Source organism: Eptatretus burgeri, chromosome 3 (genome assembly GCF_056783735.1).
Source record: "Eptatretus burgeri isolate ZD-2024b chromosome 3, Ebu_testis_v1, whole genome shotgun sequence".
Lineage (NCBI taxonomy): Eukaryota > Metazoa > Chordata > Myxini > Myxiniformes > Myxinidae > Eptatretus > Eptatretus burgeri.
In genome coordinates, this window is record NC_140963.1 from 1,416,316 (window position 1) to 1,432,320 (window position 16,005).

A 16,005-nucleotide genomic window follows, 5' to 3' on the forward strand; every position below is an offset into this window, starting at 1 on the left:
TATAAGCAACTTCTTTGAGTTCTTCGTTATGCACAACCAAGCCGTTGAAGACAGACAAACATTGCTGGTGCCAAGAAAATATGGACATGTCCCAATTTCAAAGTTGATAGCTGAAGATGAGGATGCCCATACCATGCCTGCTTATCAGCCAGTGGATGACTTGTTTCTGGAAATGGTACATGTTGTGTTTAAGCTGCGATCTGAAATAATGGCCCAACCTCCATATGAAGGCTTCAACATTAGTGAGGATGAAGCAATATCCTGTGTTCCTGAGAATCTGTTTATGTTTCTTCGGTTGCTCTTTGGTGGCCAGGGTCTTCTCGAGGGTGATCTTGGTGAAACTGAGGATGAAGTTGGAAATATCGAAGATAAAACTGAAGAAACCAAAGAAGAGGAAATATCCCAGGGTGAATTAAAACTTCAAGGTATAATTCTGAGCATAGGACAAGACTTGGTTTACAATGTCTGTGGTGGAAAACGCTGGACGCCCAAGCATGTACATTACACCAAGCCACTAGATCAAAGGAGCTGGTGCTGCTCTTTCACAATGCTGGTCACATCATTGGCTATGACAATGTTCTGCAGGTTGACACAGCTCTGGCAGAACATACTCTGAAATCCATGAACAATATAACAGGAGCAGTGACACCTCCAAACTTTGTACCAGATAGGTTTGTGCATTTCACATGTGACAACATAGATATCAATGACAGCAGTCTTACTCAACTTTGTGATAACTTTAGGGAGGTATGCAAAAAATACAGTAAAATAGCATCTTTGGCAGCCATTTTGTTTTTGGCCATTTTGAGGAATTTAGAGTCACAGGAGAGGGTGACAGACAGCAAAAATGGACTCAGCATACCCAAATTATGATTAAAAAAAGTGGTTTGTCAACTTTTCCCCAAAAATTCCTCTCGCATTTTATAGAAGCACATTTATCAGATTTACGATCAGTGTACAAGCACGATGGAGTTTTATGCTTACCACTTGATGGTTCGAAGTAACTTTAATGTAATACTACAAAGTGGTAAATTACTACAACAATATATTGTCGATAAATTCGCAAAGGTTGAACAAGGACGCCTGAACCACGTCGACCACAATCAACAGCAATTGCGGGCGGAGCTGTATCAAGGACTATCTGATGCAGTCGCCGCTGGGGATACTGATGGTGCCTCAATCGGTCGCCGAGTTGTCCTTCCATCGTCATTTACTGGAAGCCCACGAAATATGTATCAACTGTATCAGGATTCGATGGCTATCGTTCGGCGATACTCGAAACCTGACCTCTTCTTAACATTAACGTGAAAACCCCAAATGGGAAGAAATCCAGAAGGCGTTATTCCCTAATCAGGTTGCCGCTGATCGACCAGACATCGTAGCCAGAGTTTTCAATCAAAAGAAGAAGGCTTTCCTACACGATATTGTGGTTGGTAAAATATTCGGAAAGGTTCTCGCGTACGTCTGCATAGTGGAATTTCAGAAACGAGGGTTGCCTTACCTTCACACGTTGGTGATTCTCCACCAAGAAAGTAAGCCTCGATCACCGGACCGTTATGACAAATTCATCAAGGCAGAAATTCCCGACCCATCGTAGACTCGATTGCATAACGTAATCATACAGAACATGATACACGGACCATGCGGCACGGCCAATCCTCGATCGCCTTGCATGGAACAAGGCTAATGCACTAAACAATTCCCCAAGCAATTCTGTGAAATGACGTGAAGCACGCACGATGGCTCCCCGTTATACAGAAGAATGGATTCCAGACCTCAGGTACAAAAGAAACGGAGTGAACGTTGATAACCGCTGGGTTGTTCCTTATAACCCGTACATGTCCTCCAAGTATAACGCCCACATCAACGTTGAAGTCTGCTCGACGGTCATGGCAGTCAAGTATCTCTACAAATATGCCTATAAAGGACCAGATCGTATTATGGCCGCTGTATGTGAAGACGATCAATAACAAACTGACAACTATGTGAACGAGATTAACCGGTTTGTGGACGCGAGGTACGTTTCCGCATGTGAAGGCTGCTGCCGTTTGTTCCACTACGATCTACATGAACGATCACCGTTTAATCAACGTTTGGATATCCATACTCCGAACCCAAAATAGAATCGTCTATGTTCCTGGACAGGCTGCAAAAGCTTGAGACCACACCAAAAAAAACAACCCTCACCGCATGGTTTATCTGTAACCAAGACTATCCCAAAGCCCGTTCTGTTCCATACCACGAGTTCCCAAAACACTTCACGTGGAACAGCAAATGGTCGCCTCGGAAATGGGGAAACACAATGGGATGCTTATCCAGTGCCAGTCCATCCGAAGGTGAACGATTCTATCTTCGTTTGCTGCTGCATCATTCACCTGGATGTACATCATTCGAAGATCTACGGTGACTCCCTGACGGCACCATTGCGGACACATTCAAAGCGACAGCATTGGGTCGAGGTTTCTTGGAAGATGACCACGAATGGCATGACTGCTTCGAAGAGGCCACCATGTCAGGTTTCCCCGACTCAACTGCACACTCTCTTCATCACTATTCTCATATTCTGCCAACCTGCCCAACCTGCACAATTATTCTCCTCATTCAGAAAATGTTTTAGCGAGGACATACTCAACAATGCTAACCGTGCTGGCATCACATATTAAACAACAGGACCCTCGGAGCCATCGAGGAACTCCTGCGCTACAATGGAAAATCATTGCAAGATTACCCTGACATGCCCCAACTCAGCCACACGACCAATGCCGAACATGATTCATCCTTATTTCTCATGACTGACTATGATGTTCAAGCAGAAGAAAACAAGGCGGATCACAACTGCAGACTCCTCAAGATCAAAGGGTGGTATACGAAGCGGTGATGGAAAATGTGACAATGAAGAATGGGGCAGTGTTCTTCGTCGATGGCGCTGGGGGCACTGGAAAAACGTTTCTTGACAACACCATCCTACACAGCGTTCGTTCCATGAAGCTCAACGCACTCGCAGTAGCATCTTCCGGGATAGTGGCTGAGTTGTTGGATGGAGGTCGAACTGCTCATTCTCAATTCAAAACACCTATACATATACAGCCACACAGCACGTGCAATATTCCAAAGAACTCTGCATTGGCGACACTGATCAAAGGAACGTCTGTCATAATCTGGGACGAAGCTCCAATGATGCACAAATAGGTCTTCGAATGCTTGTATCACTCGTTGTGCAACATTATGGAGACGGAAAAGTCTTTCGGAGGCTTGATCGTCCTATTGGGTGGTGATTTCAGACGAGTGTTACCAGTCATCAGACATGGACGCGAGGCGGACATTGTCGAAAGTAACCTGAAGAGATCGTTCCTCTGGCAGGAGGTTCAATTATTTCACCTCACCATTAACATGCGAGCTCTGATGGGCCCGTCTCACCAAAACCAATCTGTCAACGATTTTCAAACTTTCTTGCTGTCGATTGGAGATGGCAGAAAACCTACAAATCCAGATGTAGGGAAGTGCAAAATACGCCTATCGTCACAAATCTACATTGATCCCGTTATTGGTGGCGTCAACCAGCTCATCAGGTCTGTTTTCCCTGACTTGACTACAATCGACTACAGCAGAGCAATACTGTGTCCGACAAACGAAGATGTTGACATCATCACCAATAAAGTCTTACAAACCTTCCCGGCTGGTGAAACGCAGACACATCTCAGTGCTGACAGCGTATCTGATCCAGGACAGACGTACCTCTGACGTCTGATGGAGTTCTTAAACTCAGTAACACCATCGGGCTTACCACCACATAAACTCTTTTGTCTTTGAGTGTCAACCCCAATAATACTGCTCAGAAATTTGGACCAGCCTAATGGATTACTGAACGGAACGAGACTGCGCATAATCAGCCTTGGAAGCCGGCTGATCGAGGCCGAGATCATGACCGGCAAAAAGACAGGTAAATACGTCTTCATTCCCAGAATAACTCTCACCCCATCGGATTCTGGACTGCCTTTTGATCTACGACGCCGCCAATTCCCAACAGGACCAGCATATGCGATGACCATAAAAAAGAGCCAGGGACAAACTCTCACTTTTCTGAGCATTAATCTGACCAATCCCGTCTTCTTACACGGTCAGTTGTATATGGCGTTATCGTGTGCGCAATCGATGGGGTGTATCAAAATACTGCCACAACTGAGTCAACCCAATGATGGCTTGAATTACACGGATAACATCGTTTACAGTGGACTGGATTAACATGAGTAAGTATGCTCTGCCTTTTTCGATAACAGGCACTCATTTTGTGATATACTGCAGCGTCACATCCGTGTTATGCCACGCTCTGCGTGGGTTATCTTCTAGTCATGCACAATAAAAAATGCTGTCATGTATTGTTCTTTTTGGAACACAGTAAGATTGATCAGGGTGTATGATTTCCCCAATCACAGGTCTGAGCTGGTTGGTAAGAACCGATCGTAGACCGTCACTTAGAACTTCAAGTAACTCAGATCCCAGGAGGTCCCAAAAGGTTTGGTAATGTTCTGCAGACATTCCATATAGACCAGAGGTTTTGTCTGTTGGTAGAGTATGTCGGGCAGCCTGAAGTTCCTCCAAAGTTACTTCCTTGTCTAGTTGTAGATGTATGGATTCTGATCAGGTAGGGAGGAAAGAAGTCAGGGATTCCACAAACTCGTTATCAATGCTCTTGGCTTGGTAAAGTTCTGAGAAGTAATTCTTGAGTGAAACTCTGATATCTTTTTGGCAGTGCGTTATTCTTCCTTCCTTCGTCTTTCGTGAGGTTATGTGCTGACTCGTTTTTTTCCAAACTTCCAGTCCGAAGAAGAGCTTGGAGGAAGTATCCAAGTGACACAGATTTTCCATTCGGAGACGAATCAGAGCTCTCCTGGCTTGCTATGCACAGAGCTCAGCAAGAAGGGCTTTTTTCTTTGCCAGCAAAAAGTTTGTCCTTTCGGTGTTAAAGGCTGACATGTTGGATTGCAAAGATAATATTTCTCTGGCAACCAGGGATTGAAGGGCAGAGTCATGTCGAGTTTGATAAGCTCCGTATTGCTGGCAGAAGGATCTTATCTGTGCTTTGGCATTGTCCCACCATTACACAAGACAGGGAAAGGAGGGTTTACGTTGGAGTAAAGTTCTCCAAAAAACACGAAAAGTATCAAGGAACAATTGATCCTCCAGGAGGCTTACATGAAAAGTCCAGTCGGCAGCACCTCGGTTACGAATTGGAAGGTGAATATGAAGTATGACCATATGATGGTCTGAGAAACCACTTGGGACGATACCAGTGTGGGTCAGAATATTTTAAAAATCATTATTAATATAAAAACGGTCTTACCTTGCGAGGGATAGACAGCCATCTAAACACCGACACCACGTATATTGTCGTGTTGATGGATTACAAGTCCTTCAAATGTCAATAAGGGAGAAGGTTGTCAAAGTCCTTGCCAGGGGCAAAATGCTCGCTGGGTGAGGCTCTTTCCCATTGCGATCAATGGTAGAATCCATCGTGCAGTTAAAATCCCCTCCTAAACAAACAAAGCCATTAAAATCTAAGTGTGTGAGGGATGTTTCTCACTGTGTGAAAACACAAGTTCGATCCGAACTGTCACTTGCTGCATAGATATTCAGTATTGTGTGTTTAAAACCATTAAGAGTGAAGGTGAGTGAGATTAAATATCCTTTAATAATTTCATTACAATCAACAATGACATTACAGAGAGAGGGATGTACAAAGATAGCTACCCCAGCTCTGGGACACTCTAAGCTACTGAAGAACCACCTTCCTTTCATCATTCCCTCCCATTCGCTCACACAGGAGGAGCTACATCTGGTTTCTTGTCAGAGTAAAAATTCAATGTGGTTCTTCGATACAAGCTCCTTAACTTCAGCTTTGCGTAAATTCGAACGTCCTCCATTAATGTTTAAAGTAACAATCGAGAAAGCCATAGTGTGGAATTTTTAAAAAGACATCGGTCAATTGGCATGGTGATGGATGCAGTAGTTTCCTTTCTTTCAAAACCCACTTCTTCCGATGAAACATTTGTGGCTCAGTCATGCCAAACTGCTCAGACTGAAGGAGCAGCCACTTTCCAGAGGTAACAAAAACTGTGCATGTCTGGAACGGAATCTTGAATTTGAACATGTCTCTTATGGAAGGTGTGCTGTAAAAAATTTATGACCTCCTGGGGGGGGGGGCACAGTCGGAACACCCTCCAGTTCCTGAGATAAGCCTGGATCGGTCCAGACTTCGGTACTATCACCAGAAGCAACCGAGGAGGCTCCGTCAGAATCATAGTCTGATTGGTGATCCATATTAGAACCATGCAGCACAGGTAGAGCAGGCATTTCCATTTCTGCTGGGAGGGGGAAAGCTATTACCAGAGCCAAACACACACACTCCACTTCTGTAACACAGATGTCTCAGACACTACACCTTTAGTAGGGAGAGGGACCAACATAGGCTCACTTTCAATGTCCATGAATGATATCAGCAACCACTGAGGTGGTCACAACTACTTATTGGGGCACGACACCGCCCTCTTGGTTCATGCTCGTGCTCATCCTGCTCTTGAACAGGAACATCGTCATCATCCCCCGGAGCGAGAACAGCAAATTTGTTTTCCGTTTCCAAATCAGTGAACGAGCTGGCTGTATCTAAATGAGAGCCGTGTAATTTGCTCGATGGTACGAGCTTTTTTGAAATGCTCACCGTTACATTGTGACCGTATTTTTCTACTCTGATCCACAAGGAGAGTAAAACATTGTGTTCAATGTAAATATACCTTTCTGAAAAAGAAAATCTTATTAAAATTACCAAACATGTTGTCGTGTCCAGCCGGTTAGCACCAGCCTGGACGGATAGCTGAACGTTTTTAACTTGGAGGTGAACAGCCGAGATCCTTGGACATTGTGGCGTATGCACCGGGAGGAAGCAGCGAGGTGCTTCGCCAGAACGGTAACACATGGGTTTATTCTCGATCCCACGAGTAAAGAAACACAAATAAATTCAACAAATGATGGATGAATAAACATAAACCAAGGATTTATAGTGAAAATAAATCAAGTGACAATGAAACATGAGGTAAAACGAAATCCTAATTTGAAATGTCTCCACTCAGTCACAAAAGCAGACAAGGGGAAAGATAAAAATAAAAGAAATTTCCCCCCTTAATGCTGGCACTTAGCTTTGTACTCAGAGATGACTTTCTGGAGCCTGGTGTTTGTCGAGTCGCATCGCCACAAGGCGGAAAACGCACAGAAAAATGGTGCCATGTCGCTCCTCGCACAGGAAACGCAACAGATGACCCGAGGACGCTCTCCGGAGCCATGTACAGGAGACCACTTCAGGCGGGCGATCCCCAATGCCAACAGCCCACCAGCCGTCATCAAAGCTCCTTCCCATGATCGAAATTGCTGACACCGCTCCTCTCTCATACCAGGTCTGCTCACAGCAAATGGTGCTGCCTTCTTCCTCAAACATACAACAGGTATTATATATTTACATTGAACAGGTCCTTGGTTGACTGCCGCAGGTTTTGTGATACTGCCGAGTTATATCTGAGAGACGTGCTCCTCTTCTTCTCTTCCTCTCCTCATAAAGCGGATAACATCACGATTCAGCCGAACAGTCAATGGCAAGTGTCTGACTCTAGCACGTGAACAAATTCACACAGCACGAACAATGACACTCATACTGCCTTCTTGTCCATGTCGAGGAGGAGCCATAAAGAGACCCACTGTGTTCCGACCACCGTCTCTACGTGATCATACTCTCTCTGACGTCACACCGACCAATCATGAACCTCGGGGGCCACACTGCCGGTGACCGTTCTTGGGGGCAAGGTTTAGCCTGCCGATTGTGTTCGGACTCCGTCAGCAGCCATGTCAGTCATTGTTGCAATTGTTGTTGTAAAATGTGGTCTTTTTATGGCCGGCTTTATAAATGCAAAAACATAGGAAAAGGTCACATAGGGCAATCACATACTGGGAGAAACTAGCCTTAAACCCTACCTAATTAACACAGCAGCATTCTTACACCACCGGGGATAGCATGGTGGATTAAAATTTGTTTGTACCTTGCTGTAGTCAGCTGTGCTCCAAGAAATGGTCGGAGTGGCGACCCATCCAGATTTTGCCAAATAGCCAAAGAGAAGCTGCTTCAGCAGTTCCAATGATCTGTTCACGAGTATGGTCCATGAACCTTGCTCGAGTAAAGAGAACATAAATTTAAAGCAATTTTCTAACCCCACATGGGGATATGCAACCCCAAACTTGAATTGAACCTCCTCCATGTTTATTTGTTGGCTTCAAACAAGGATCTTTACAACCGTTTGTAATCATCTCACAAACTGTCTCTGATTAGATCGAAACAACAAACTTTGACTCGTCGGTCCAAAGCACCTTTGATCATTGTTCCATATTCGAATTTCTGTGTTCTTGTGAATAGTTTAGCCTTTTATTCTTGTTCTCCTTTCTTAACAGAGGTTTTCTTACACATGTGACCATAATCGTGCTGATGAGTGGACAACGATACATGACCCTCCTGTCCAGTTCTGTTATCAATGCAACACTTCTCTTCTTTATATTCCTTGGGGATATCTTCAAGTATTATTCATCCTTGTTAGACAGCCTTTTGGGTCTTCCTGTCCTGGGTTTGTCCATTACAGATGTAATGACATTTATCTGTCCTTGTTGATTATACTTCAGTTACCACACCTTTGTAATCGAGTGATGAGAGCTATTTCACTTAAAAATCTTCCTTCTTTACACACAAATATAATTCTTCGGCGATCTTCAACTGAAATTTTAACAATTTTATTTTAAGCTGACAGTCATTCTTGATAGATCTGTATTCTACAGTATGAAAAGTGTGATTTTATCTTTATGGGTGTGTTAAGAGGAACGCCTGATGTTAATGATGAGGAACACCTGACAACAAGTGATCAATTTGACGATGGATTACCAACTACATCACTTCACATTAGCTGCAAATGTATAGTTTACTTTGAGTTGCGATCAGGTTTTTTTTTTACTATTCTGACCAATGTGAATTACACATTTGGATATGACAAACTTGGTTACTTCTCACCCAAGATAATATGTTGTGTTGGTGACACGGGATCGTGACCTGCAGTGGTACAATTGGAAACACACCAGGTGCGAAATAGTCTAGCAGAGGAAGCAGAGCAGCAACACATGAAGGACGATTGATTACACTGTACTTTTGACACAGCAACCAATTCAGTTTATTGAGGAAATTGAGTGTCCCCGAGAATACCAAAAGTCGGGTACGCACATTGGAAATTTCCTCTCTGGTGCAGAATGGCAGATGATAGTTGACCATGGCAAAGTCAGAAGCTCACCCAGTTTGAGTGCCATAACCACACATGGCCATGGGAGTGAAGATTGGAATGGGGGCATCTAGCAGCAGAATACTCACATGATGTAAACTAAAATATAAATTGGTCCATTGTCTATTAATGCCCTTGTAATTGCCCCCCATCCCTCAGACAAAGTTGGAGACGAGGGATGTTAAAATGAGTTCTGACTGACCACCGACTGACTGATCATCTGTCCATGCACTTTAACGTACGTGATATTTCAAAAACCATTGAACATTTAGCTTTCATACTGCACAGATCTATTCCTCATACCACACAAAGGTGGGAGAACTCGTATATCAACTCCTTGTTCTCAAAGAAATCGAAACTCATAGAGATCTCCATTAAAATTGCTCTCTTAGACTCATTAAGATAATTCACATGAAGTTTTTTTTCAAAGATTTATTTTAATCGATAAATCACATAAACCGCTTTAGAAAGTTGATGTCTCCTATTCAAATTAATTGTTACTAGTACGTGCGTGCCCGTACATCCACGCCTACGCAGCACCGTGTCCTGTTATTGGTTTGGTAAATAAATGGCCATAACTTGGGAAGCACTTGTCCGATTAATATCAAACCTTGAAAAGGCACATCCTCAGGTCCCCAGCAATATACCCGGCAAGTTTCAATTAGATCGGACCAGTGGTTGTCGAGAAACAGCGGTCACACACACACACACACACACACACACACACACACACACACACACACACACACACACACACACACACACACACACACACACACACACACACACACAGCTGGAATTATAGAGAGATTAAACTTAATAAAAGCAAAGTACAAGTAAAGAAGTATTGTTAACACAAGTGGTGGATCTGATAAATGGTTATGACTCATGATGATACAAATTGTCATAGATATCATCTCATGGTGAAATGAACAGGTCTTATTTGCATAAGATCAAAGTGAATTTTGAAAAAGAAAACCCATTTTCGTTCCATGTGATGGGACGTGTTTCACTTACCCCTCCGGCTGCTGAATCCCATTTCGCATCGACTTGATCTGCTGGAAGTGGCCTGACATGTCTGTGGCAAGGACCATCTCTATAACGAGAGCACGAAATTCCCTGCAGACATCAAAAGCAATGGGGTTAAAGAATGGAGGGAGCAAAGGGCCATGGGATGAGAGGCTGAAAGTTATCAGTGAGCTTTTCGTTCAGGCCAAAAAAGTGATGTGAAGAAACAACCTCACAGAAGCCTTTTCAATTTCAGCATTTTCAACGTCTGCAGCCCCTGGTTATACAAAAGCAGCTATAATTGATAATAAGGCAAAGCAATGGTCGTTTGCCTAAGGCCACACCAAGCCAACAACTTTTGTGTGAGTGGGAAAGAATAAAAATAACCTCCAAGATCACTGAAGGAACCCTGTACTCTGCCACGACCACACATTTGCTACTCAAATCTGCCACATGCCACTCTCGTAAATTTGGTGTTCACTTAAGAAACGGTTATTATTTTACATTTTATTCAAAGAAACAAGATCTATACCCCAAAAAAGAGGACTCCGTGTTATTTTCGCCCAAAACCAGCCCAAACTAGAAAGGCACTCGGAAGAGCGCATACCTCCGCCACGTAAAGCCTGATCCATGAGAACATATCGGGCCCAATACATTTTTGAAATTTCATGTTACATATCGTTTTTAGCACCATTTCTCAATGGTGATTTATCACTGATACAATTAAATAATTCTCGTATCCAGATCCAGATTCGGATCTTCACCAAAATCGAATCAATTAGTCCTTGTCGCACACGCAACATGTCCCCCAGGTTTCGTCCAAACCCGCCCACAACAGTTTGAGATATTGTACTATATATTGCTTCAGCTCTTTCTCTCAAAGGTGAAGAATCACTTTTTTTAAAAAAGAATTCTCATATCCGGATTCACATCTTCACCAAAATTGAAAAGGTTCATCCGCGTCAGACAACCAACCTGTACACCAAGTTTCGTCCGAATCAGTCTACAACTTTTTGAGATATCGTGCTCTATATCATTTATGGACGCATCTCTCAATGGTGAAGAATCACATAAAAGATTCTATTAGCCGGATCGGGATCCGAATCTTACCCAAAATCTTTTTCCTTGTCACACACCCAACCTGTCTACCAAATTTCATCCGGATCCACCCAAAACTTTTTGAGACGCCCTGCGCACAAACAAAGAAGAAGACGACGCCGTGCAGAGCATAACACTTGCAAAATCCATAAAACAAATTTGACCTCAAAAAGAATTGTTGGTTGAATTCAGTGACCAAATATAAATCCTCTTCAAATTTAAAGTGAATTGGATGAAAATTGACAATTTTAGAAATACCATCTTAGTTGTTGACCTTGGGCCTATGTTGACATTTTGGTCTTTGTTGACCTACAAAATAATTGGCGAGTTGAATTCAGTGACCTGAAATAGAAATCCTCTTCAAATTACAAGTGAATTGGATGACAATTTTGAATTGAATCTAAAATTGACAATTTTAGAATTTAGGCTGACGTTGACCTCCAAAATAATCGATTGCCCAATATAGTTGAAAAACCTTAGATTTTGCATGTAACAAACGAAGGTGATCAACACGCTTGTCAAGAAACATTTTTTTTTGCCAAGTAACAGACAAACAGTCAGAAAGGGGTGAAAACTTCCACCTTCGGTGCCAGAGGACTGTGTTAGTTTTGCCCAAAACCGTCCTAAAAAAAAAAAGAGGACCATGTTATTTTCACACTCCCTTAACCTACGTTGCTTTGGACTCAACTACAAAAAAATCCAGAGGAATTCCCATGTTTTATTGACTTTTTACCCCTTGGAAAAAAATGCCATGTTAAGGTGTTCCATTACCAAAAAGCTTGCTATCACTTGGTAAGCCAGCTGTTCCTTCTCGACCGTTTCGTTGGAGTGCTTACTTGAGTGCTTAAGCCACTTGGCGAGCGCTCTAAATGCTGATCGGTAACTGAACGCACAGCTCTACAAGCTGATCTACAAGTGTGAAACTGCCAAGCTTGTTGCTGCATCAACTGTACCCGTTGTCTTCGCACGCTGTACCCATGGCAGTAAACAACTTCGGTGATCCAAGCTTTCCTCGTATTTAGAAATGCGTTTGGGGTGTTTCCAATCATGTTCCGAAAATATAACATTCAATAAAAATGAAGTTGTCTCTCGATCATAAACTGACGTCTACAGATGGACAGACAGACAGACAGACAAAGTGAAGCAATCGCTTAACTCGACTTTTCGATTCCCAGGTGCACCATGCAGACAGCACACCACACCAAATCACACATACGATGACGATGAAAACCATGTTAGATTCACAGTCTTCCTTTTGCAGTGACTTGACGCAGTAAGTAAACCTGACACATGATACCTGTCCCTCATGAAGACAACTCGGTGGTCAAAACACCTGGACATTTACAATTTCCTTCAGAGCAGCTATGCGCGTCGGTCGTGCTTTCACTTTTGAATGTGGATCAACCCAACTCCAACCTTTTTTTCAACCTTCGACGAATGGCGTGTGCATGTGGCTGGACATGCATGATGGGCAAAATGACTTCCTACTGTCTATATATAATATTTTGCAGCCAGCTTGTTATGTGGTAAGATCAGTGTAACAAAGAACCGAGCAAGTGCACAAAGCATGCAGGTTCGTTTGCATCCATCAATATTTAATAACAAAGCTTCAGATGAAAATTACACTGCCAGTTCCTTGAAATAAGTTCATAATAGCCAAATTAATCATTTGAACGTTAATTAATTCAGCCTGAATTATACCCAAATGGGATTTGGTGGCTGAAAATTATTAAATCTATCTAAATGGGGTTTATTTTATAGATTTTTTTTTTTGAAACAGCAGCTGAGCACACTTCTGCACATAGCGGCGTCATTATCAAAAAGCAAGATGACTAATGAAGGCGTAGCTTCAGATTGATATCACTCATTCTCTTTCCCCAAATTGCCTGGTCAAATTCAACAGAAAAATCAGCAAGGACAAAGAAATTCTGCACAATGCAAGCCTGAGGTCCATCCTTGCTTGCAGTGACAACTTATCACCTCTCCTACAAATCCTTCATGTCACTTACCCAATGTCTTTTATTTGGAGGCGAACCCCTCAGCCGACTGAGTAATGCGGACGTTCAAGAAAAGTCTTAATGAGGAAAATTTGGAATTTTCGAAATTCAAACGCTCAAATCATAACATATGAGGAAAGTTAACAACACAGGTCACTTCATCCATCATCCTTGTCCTGCATCCAATCTATTCTACTTAATCCACCAATGCACATATTTTTGTTGCACAATGCTGTACACAGCTCATTCTCACCAACAGCTTGATATAAATGAACAATCACGAGCAAAGAACCCATCCCTACTGACTGGTAATAAAATACGCCTTTGACATCCTAAAAGTGGTGGAATGAACCAGTTACCGAAGGTGGATGGAGGTTATGTTTTCACTCCCGTTTGTTTGTCTGTCTGTCTGTCTGTCTGTCCGTCTGTGAGCACGATATCTCATAAAGTTGTGGACGGATTCGGCAAAAACTCAGTGGACAAGTTGGGTGTGTGACAAGGTGGATCCAGATCCGTCCCATCAGTGGGATACAAAACATCAACTGTTCAGTCTGGCGGAGGTATGCGCTCTCTCGAGTGTCATTCTCGTGATAACTTGCAATACAAGCTTATACCAGGTGGTTAGAGACGATAGACATTTACACAGAGAAAATTGGGGTGCTCCTCAACCCTGAGCACCGGGGGATTTTTTATTTATTTAATATTTTACCTTCTGAAATCAACACCCAGAGTACAAGCAGCACATTTCAATCCATTCTGTCCAGTGGTTCGGTTCTCATAAAGTTCACGCTTCTGGGAGTACGAATCATTTTTCCCCCCATAAAACTACCCAGTCCAAACCACAATTACAACCACCAGTTTTCAACTCACTCTCCATCCAGTGGCTCAAAGAGTGCATTGTTAGAATGAAGTACATCACAAACACAAACAGTATTGATACAGTTTTGGAAATGCACCTCGGGGAAGAGCATGCATGGGCACGTCGAGCTCCCCAGAATGAGTTATTTCATCGGTTTATGTGGTAGGAAGACCTTTGCCCTTTGTGTAGAGGTTTGTGGAGATATGCGTTGAGGTTCGTGTATATTCCCGGTGTGATCTTCCTATTCTCTACCTGCTCTTGATCTCCTCAATCCAACAACAATCCACTTCACCAAACCCAATTCAATAGCCTGTCCTTCATCCCGTCGGTCTTTCTTTCAACCCTGCGGTCAGTTTATTCTCGTCCTTCGGTCCATCTGGACCAAGCACCCTCACTACTCGCTCCACTCATTAGCCCGTGCTCACGAAGCAAAAAGCGGGATTCAGCAATTGATCCCGTATGTGCTTACATACTGCGTACTTGCGTACGTACATGCATATCTGCATTTTGTTATTCCCTTTTCTCTTAAACCGCTTTTCGGATTGACACAAATTTTCACCATAGGAGCGACTACTCATGGAGAATGTTTTAATGATAATTATGATGTCATAGGTCACCTGGTGTGGCAGCCATGTTGGAAAAAAGGAGTAACGTATGACCTCTGCATCTTCAAACCACTCCGTGGAAAAAATTGAAAATTGGCACATCAAGTACTCCCCATGGGAAATGCGTGGTTTTATTTTTTAAGATGTAATAGGTGCCTTCGTTATGATGTCATAATTGCATACGTAGAACGCTACATCCGATCAGTATAAAATTTTTGAGGGTCATCTCGGGATAAATTGGTAAACAGAAAAAATATTTAAGACATCATCGGTCACATGGTTCAGCAGCCATATTTTAAAAATAATAATGATAACAAAAACCTTCAAAACCTTCTCTGAAACGACTGAACAGATCAAGGAGAAAGTTTACAGGTATGACCACCTTTCCATGAGGAACAAAAATTTGCCCACCTATGATGTCATAGGTCACATGGTTTGGCAGCCACATTGGACTTACCCGCAAATTCAGTACCGGTCCGGAGGACCGGCACCGAATTACGTTCCCACTTTCTTGCTCCCTGCACTCGTACATTTGTTACATGAGAGAACACTTCTCCCATATGCTGTACAGTACAAAGGACATCTCGCATATGTAATACAGTATTTACTGTACAGTGGAGCGCTGGGTACACGAGGGGAGGGGCTGGGGGGCTCCCATGGCCATCTCCACAGCATGGCACGGGATTTTCCACTGCTGGCGCAGGCACGTCACCCCCGTCGGATGCACACCAATGGGAAAGGGCCACAAGGGATCGAAGGATGCTCGCATGACGTTTACTTATCAAAACCATGCCCAGCCCAAGTCGCTGTAAGAGACGGAATGCAAGGGTGTTCGGGTAGCTGTTGGCGATGCCCTGTGGGGCAGTTGTTGATGCAACAACGGCGCAAGTACATCTCCAACTGCCTGTTCGAGAGATTGTCTGCCAGAGTGCTGGTGACGCTGGACCCAGCTGCTCTGAGATACAAGGAGCAGGAGCAGGAGCGAGTCATGCCGGGGCTAGTGGTCCATGAGCTAAGGGCGTGATGCAGTCCCCCGCATCTCGCAACTCCACATATACTCACACCACATGCTTCCAACACAA

At 43.3% G+C, this 16,005-nt stretch overlaps 1 protein-coding gene across 5 annotated transcripts in view; it reads right to left on the bottom strand.

Moving 5' to 3' along the window:
• Window positions 1-16,005, bottom strand: part of LOC147029286 (dual specificity calcium/calmodulin-dependent 3',5'-cyclic nucleotide phosphodiesterase 1A-like) — a 413,056-nt gene that overhangs the window by 65,187 nt on the left and 331,864 nt on the right. For all 5 annotated transcript variants that reach the window (XM_085872225.1, XM_085872224.1, XM_085872226.1 and 2 more), the window contains one exon: window positions 10,374-10,475. In XM_085872225.1, coding sequence (XP_085728351.1) covers window positions 10,374-10,475 — 102 coding nt within the window. The remainder of the gene's footprint in view (window positions 1-10,373; window positions 10,476-16,005) is intronic.